We start from the raw sequence: 6,745 nt of genomic DNA on the forward strand, positions 1-6,745 counted from the left end.
TATATTTCGAAGAGGAATAGGAATGCCTCAGGTAGAAACCGTGGATGCAAAAAATGGATAATATTGTCCGTAGAGTTTCGAACAACTCAAATTCACCTCCAAAAGTAGGAGTGGGAGAATGAGAATTTCTTGACGAGAACAGCGGGACACGTTTGAACGTTTGAATTATTCGTATGTTTATATATTTCCAAATAATTAAAGAGTTCATACGATTTACGTGATTGGACGTTCATATTGCAACACCGAGATACAAAATAAACTGTAAAAACTCACAAGAATTACATTTAACGTCACGCGTTGTGTGATGCCCTGTGTGGAACTGATGTGTTCTACGAAATTATGGCGGCATACTGGGACAATTCCTCAGTTCAGCTACGCTATCTATGTTACTAGTAATAACCTCTGGTCACCATAAACCTAAAGGCTAGTTTAGCTGTTCAACCACGTCTAGTAATTTATTCTGGTCTGGCATTATGCTCCCTCTAGAGATGTCGCTTTTAAAATTAAAAGGGTTGCGTTCATTGCTGCAAACGTTTTACAGAGTTCATGTTATGTAATGGTGAATGCATAGAATAGTATAAAACCACATTTGTCGTTCTAGATTTTGTATGAAGTGTTATTGAATGACCGTAACAATGTCTTTTAGCAGAATAATCGTAAGTTACCGTAAAACTTAATTTATCATCATTGCTTATATTCAAAAAATATGTAACATTGATTTTTTGACACTAGAACAAACTTTTGTGACAACCTATTTGCTATATTAATAGAATGAAAACATTGATAGCCTTGTTTAAAGAAAATTCGACAAGATTACCAGATTACGTTACTTTCTTACAGATACGATCATTTTCGTGCAGCTCTGCTGTCCAGCAAATGGTTAAGGTACACGTTTTAAAAATATATTTAATATAAAAATTATGTAACTTGAAGCAAACCATTTAATTTGTATTTTCTAATTCATTGGATGACAGTATATCGTTATATATAATAAACTTAAAATTTTTTAATAATTTAACATCTGATAAAAAATAGCAATATTTCTATGTTTTGTCAAGCCTCCAGTCCAAGTATTTGGATTAGAAGGACGATATGCTGCAGCACTTTATTCAGCAGCTTCAAAGCAAAAGACACTGAACAGTGTTGAAAAAGATCTTGTTAAATTCCAAGTATGTATATTAAATAGTACCATAATTAACAGCCTTTGTGATAAAAAGAAAAAAACATTTGTGTGTCTTATTAGGATATCATGAAACAAGATCAAAAGCTGAATGAATTTGTGAAGAATCCAGCAATTAAACGAAGAGAAAAAGTAGAAGCACTTAAGGCTGTCAGCAGTAAAATCAATCTCTCTAAAGAAACTGCAAATTTGTTAAGTTTGATGGCAGAAAATGGCAGACTTCAGAAAGTGAACAATGTAATCAATACATTCAAATTATTAATGGCTGCTAGTAGAGGTGAGGTTGTTTGTGAAGTTACTACTGCAAAACCACTTGATGCAGATATGAAATCTAAGCTTGAAGCAGCTTTGAAGGGATTCTTAAATAAAGGTGAAACTATTCTACTTACTGCAAAAGTTGATCCTTCCATTCTTGGGGGAATGGTTGTATCAATAGGTGACAAATATGTAGATATGAGTGTTGCTAGTAAAATTAAAAGATACAGCGATGTTATTACCGCAGCCGCGTGATCACATTTTACGATATTCAGTAAAGTGAGACAAGATAACATACTCATATAGACGTTCACGAGAAATGTATATCATAAAACAATAAATTATTCCAAATCAAATTATTCCTATTAAGATGGGTCTTGTTAACTTATTTTGTAAATCCTACAATAAAAATTAAGAAAGAATTACTTTTTTATTATTAATATTTATTTTAATGGTCGAAGTATAATGAGTTTGATAATAAACGTGCTGTATATAAATACAATGATTTCAATCGCGGATAAGATTCAAGAAATGTTTGCATAACAGTAAAATAATTTAATTTATTTTAACACCAATACATACTGAAATATCATCAAAAAACTTATTTTTATTGGCAACATTATAAATTTTGTACTTTAAAATACTATTACAGTCATAAATTAAATATACTTCTGCGGAAATTTGTATTATGATCAAAGTAAAGATTACTGCTATTCTCACCTTAACTGTTAAAGAATAGTCTACTTTCTCTAAAATTTGAAAGCTTCTCTACGCATCAATGATTTTATCAAAACAACATACATACTATTTTATAGTGTATAATTTGCTTTTTCAATGTAATCTTACATTGTAACTGAAGGTATATCATTTTTCACTACGACCCAATCTTCTTCCTCGAGCTTATTTAATGAAATAGATTCTATTGATAAAACTGAAAATATAAAAATATTAAAATATTTTCATTTTTTGTCGCAATTGTCACATACATTAATAATTAATTGTTATATAGTTATAGTTACCATGGAATTGAACTTCTAAGTCATTCTGGTCTTTTTCTGGGTGTGGCTGTTTTCTCGTATCGACATAGTTATTATGTAATAAAGGATCGCCTAATTTATCTTGCAAAAGCTTCTTCCTGCATTCACCTAAATCTTCTAATTTTTTGAGTTCTGTTCGGTAACTAACGTCATCTCCAGAGTCCGTATCTGTATGATCGCTAGGCTCATTATATTCATCTTGCTGATTATTACTCTCTACCTCTAAAGAATCATTGGAATCTATTTTACAATTAATGTACGTAATTGTATCAATACATTGAGTTACATTTGAGTTAGTAGTAGTAGTAGTAGTAGTAGTAGTAGTAGTAGTAGTAGTAGTAGTAGTAGTAGTAATTTGACTGTTTGTCATGTATTTTGATAAATCTAAATCTAAAATATCAGCTAACAGTTTTTCTTTATTTTCTACATCACGTTGAATTAATTCAAGATTTCTTTCAGACTCGAACACAAACTCGTCATCGACACTTAGTGTTAGTAAAGAAGAATGCGTCGTCTTTGCGTCATTAGCGTTTATTTTATCCTTATTCGGGACAGACATGTCATCAACATCGGACAACGATGAACAATTTTCGTTTCCATTTATTACTTTATTACGTGATTTTTTAAGTTTTCTCTTTGGGGTGAAAACGACATCTTCGAATTCTTGTTGACTAATTTTTTGAAATATCTGACTTCTATCATTCTGTTTGCCATTCTGTTCGGTATTTTTTCTTACTGAAGCTTCATTATTTAAATGCATCGGTTTTACGGGCGGTATTTCTACAGCTTCTTCAGCATGAACAACCGAAGTTTCATCAGTATCAGCAGTAAGAATTGGCGCAATGCTGGAAAGCAATATTTCCCTTTAAATAAATATAGTGCTCGGCTGACAAGAAATCCTTTAATAGACATGCAAATCTGACTGTCCCCGAAGATTTCTAATCAGCGAAACACAGTACTTCGCGTATTACGTGTACTAATAAAGTGCAAGTAAAATTTTATCATTTTACATCTTACCCTACAGACTGAATGATGTTAGATGGATTAATTTTATGAAACGGAATAGCTGGAACTATCGCGCTTTCTTTTAGTTTAGAAGTTAATTCTAATATACCATTTGTAACAGGTTTACTAATTTCTGCAAACGACGACAGTGGATCTAATGTATTTGTTGCTTCTGAAAATTTAATAATTTGTTTCAAGATCGGATAAAAAATTAAACAAAATATTAAAAAATAATATTTACCAGACGAAAACATATTTGTTTCGGGATAATATGAAATACGTATGATGTTTCTTTCTCCTTCCAAAACAAATATTTCATCTTTAGTACAAGCAACATCAGTAACCCGACGTAAGTCCGTTACAATGGACGTTATAGCAATAGTTTGCGGATTTACTACGTATATAATGTCATCGCTATACGTTATTAATAAATCATCACAAAAAGGTAAAATAACACCAAATGTAGGTTCTCCACGATTTTTTTTTGAGCTCTCTGGTGCCGGATTTAAAAGTTCTACTTCTGTATGACCAGATCGAATAGCATCCTTAAAAATATATGTCATTACAAGAATTGATAGAAATAATTTTAAAACAATAACACATTTTTATACAAACCTTAAAAATAAGCGTTTTTGATACAGTTCCAGTTTTGTCTGCTTGCCACAAACGTAGTCCAGGCCTGCTCGCATAAATTACCGATTCTTGTACGTAGTTTTGTCGACAGCCAAATATTGCTCCTAGTTTTCCTAATCTGAAGAATTTAATTGTTAGAAAATTCTTTTGTGTACAACATTATGACCAATTACTTACTAAAATTGGTACTCACGTTTTACGTTCTTTTTGACCAACTTGTGTTACCTTTCCATTCTCATTTTTATTTACTAGTATTGTACGTAATGTTGTTGAAACCAATAATAAACCTTGTTGATAACTCAACTGTACAACTGCATACTTTTCATTCAGTAACTCAGATGACTTTGACAAGTGCTTTCAAAAGTTTATAATAGAAATACATTATAAAAACTGTCATGTAGCAATATTTATTTTCTATTACATACCATGTAAAAATCAATTTCAGTCAATACTACTAAACCATCCTGATCCCCACTAAATAATTTCATGCCATTTTTTGACCATTCAACTGTTGTTACAGCACTGCTGTGCAATCCACTAATACTGTATCGTTCAACCTGCTTTTTCTGCTTTGGTTTCAGACTATCTGGTAATGAATCTGGTGGATTTTTTGGTATTTGAAATACAGTTACAACACCTTGTTCATTACCAGTAGCCACCATATAATCCACAGTCGATATTACTTGAATACAAGTAATTTTTGAATTTACATTCTAAAAAAATTACATCACTGTATATATAAGCATAAAACATACAATTTTTTAAAAATTCATTTTAAGTATTACCTCACATCGAAGTCTTTGTAGATCTTGTTTTTCTCTGTTATACCAATATATTAACCCATGGTTAGTTCCAATAGCTAAAAACTCAGGCAATGCATCAATGCAGGTGAAGTTAATATTATATGTAAATAGCCCATTTTGGATTTTAGCTGGTATTTGTTGAAGGAGATTAGCAAGGGGAGCCCATTCTCTCAAAGGGCCACCATCTTCACACATAGGTGTTGTCATTGTAAATGCTATATTCATAATTTTATCATATAATTTATATTGAACTTATATTTAATAAATCGTATGTATTAAATATAACATAATTGATGGCATCTCACACAAGGTGTAGAATATGAAGAATTTGCAAATAACTTTCCAAACCACTGTGACATAAAATTACATGATATTATACCACATACATAAAATAACTATTTACAATACGGTCATGACAAATTGTAGCGGAGTGTAGCGCATATTAAATTACCTGTTTACTGAAATATGATTCATAGAAAGAGTTATCGAATTATTACGATATTATCGGATTACGTGGCTTTCATTATGCTACGTAAAATAATAAGCTTTCACTAAACATTATTATAATAACTTCAATATCATTCGATACTTTGATAATCTGCAGTAATTCATTAAGTTGTTACATACTTAAGTATGTGCACGCCTTCGGTTACCATAAACCACATCGTGCATAGAACAGACACAAGTCTGATTTTAACAAAATATTAGTGACATTTTAGAGTTTATATTCACAATTAACATTATACAATAACTTCATATGCATTGTAATTCGATTGAACACAAATACAATATTAAAATTAATATACAAAACATAATATTCGAAAAATTACCAAGAAATATTCTTTACAAATGAAGAATGCATCAAATATATAATGCAAAACTATTGAGAACTGTTTTCTATCATCTTTTCAACGTTATCTGCTAAAATATCAATTATTTTATTTCTATAAAATACCACGCAAAGATGTCAGATTGAGCACCGGGTGCACTACTCACACTATGTCAGATCATGCGACGTGAACTCACAGAGTTTCGGAAAGTTGACAAAGGCAAACTGAACATGCTCTCTTTCTCCGGAGCTACCCGACGTAATTCCGCATCGCCTCGTGGGAGCCGAGAAAGCCGCCCAAGTTTATCGTGGAATAGTTGGTTCTTTTCAACGATAGATGGCGCTTATTTTCCGACCTCAAACCCCCTGGTGCTAAAACGCCCAAGTTTGTCGTGGAATAGTTCGTATCGTCCACGCTAGATGGATTTCTCGACAAACTTGGGCGTTTTAACACCAGAGGGTTTGAGGTCGATAAATAAGCGCCATCTAGCGTTGAAGGTAACGAACTATTCCACAACAAACTTGGGCGTTTTAGCACCAGGGGGTTTGAGGTCGAAAAATGCACGCCATCTAGCGTCGCAGATAGCGAACTATTTGACAACAAACTTAGTCGTTTCTGAGACTCTTGAAGGAGAGCAGTCAGTTTACCTTTGTCGACTTTCCGAGATACAACAAGCTCACGTACGTACGCGTGATCTGTCGTCACTGGTATAAACGAAAGATGCCAGACGAAGCGCCGAGTGCACCGTGGACACGTCTCATGGGAGTTAAAAAAGGCAGGCTCACATTTGCCTTCTCGCTCTTGAACAACTGAAATCCGATCTCACGTCAACGGCATACGATTCGGAATCTCGACTGCCCAGGTATTTTTACTTGCCTTTCCTAGAGTTCATTACTGAACTCTGTAAATTACTCCTGGTTTCTATTTGCCTCTGATGACCTCTGATGACCAGTGCTTATATTTCTGGCAACCTATAACGATTACTACTGACTTCTGCTAACC

The 6,745-nt window shown here is 32.8% G+C and overlaps 2 protein-coding genes across 7 annotated transcripts; one reads left to right on the plus strand and one right to left on the minus strand.

The window, feature by feature from the left end:
- The first annotated feature begins 518 nt into the window (after nucleotides 1-518).
- On the plus strand, nucleotides 519-1,804 carry Atpsyno (ATP synthase subunit O, mitochondrial). Its single transcript, XM_076763671.1, has 4 exons — nucleotides 519-656; nucleotides 841-885; nucleotides 1,059-1,169; nucleotides 1,244-1,804. The coding sequence occupies exons 1-4, from the start codon at nucleotides 624-626 to the stop codon at nucleotides 1,688-1,690; spliced, it is 636 nt and encodes a 211-aa protein (XP_076619786.1). The 5' UTR covers nucleotides 519-623; the 3' UTR covers nucleotides 1,691-1,804.
- Nucleotides 1,805-1,922: 118 nt separating this feature from the next.
- Nucleotides 1,923-6,020, minus strand: LOC143341071 (WD repeat-containing protein CG11141). Of its 6 annotated transcripts, XM_076763667.1 has the most exons (10): nucleotides 5,365-5,884; nucleotides 5,219-5,263; nucleotides 4,896-5,128; nucleotides 4,536-4,823; nucleotides 4,304-4,464; nucleotides 4,093-4,228; nucleotides 3,719-4,022; nucleotides 3,490-3,649; nucleotides 2,455-3,317; nucleotides 1,923-2,366 (listed from the first exon to the last, which is right to left on the minus strand). In XM_076763667.1, the coding sequence occupies exons 3-10, from the start codon at nucleotides 5,118-5,120 to the stop codon at nucleotides 2,278-2,280; spliced, it is 2,226 nt and encodes a 741-aa protein (XP_076619782.1). In that variant the 5' UTR covers nucleotides 5,121-5,128; nucleotides 5,219-5,263; nucleotides 5,365-5,884; the 3' UTR covers nucleotides 1,923-2,277. The 6 variants fall into 6 exon arrangements, with proteins under 6 accessions (XP_076619782.1, XP_076619783.1, XP_076619785.1 ...); XM_076763668.1 differs by lacking the exons at nucleotides 5,219-5,263; nucleotides 5,365-5,884 and adding an exon at nucleotides 5,910-6,020; XM_076763670.1 differs by lacking the exons at nucleotides 5,219-5,263; nucleotides 5,365-5,884 and adding an exon at nucleotides 5,940-5,957.
- Nucleotides 6,021-6,745: the final 725 nt, after the last annotated feature.

Source organism: Colletes latitarsis, chromosome 4 (genome assembly GCF_051014445.1).
Source record: "Colletes latitarsis isolate SP2378_abdomen chromosome 4, iyColLati1, whole genome shotgun sequence".
Taxonomy (NCBI): Eukaryota; Metazoa; Arthropoda; class Insecta; order Hymenoptera; family Colletidae; genus Colletes; species Colletes latitarsis.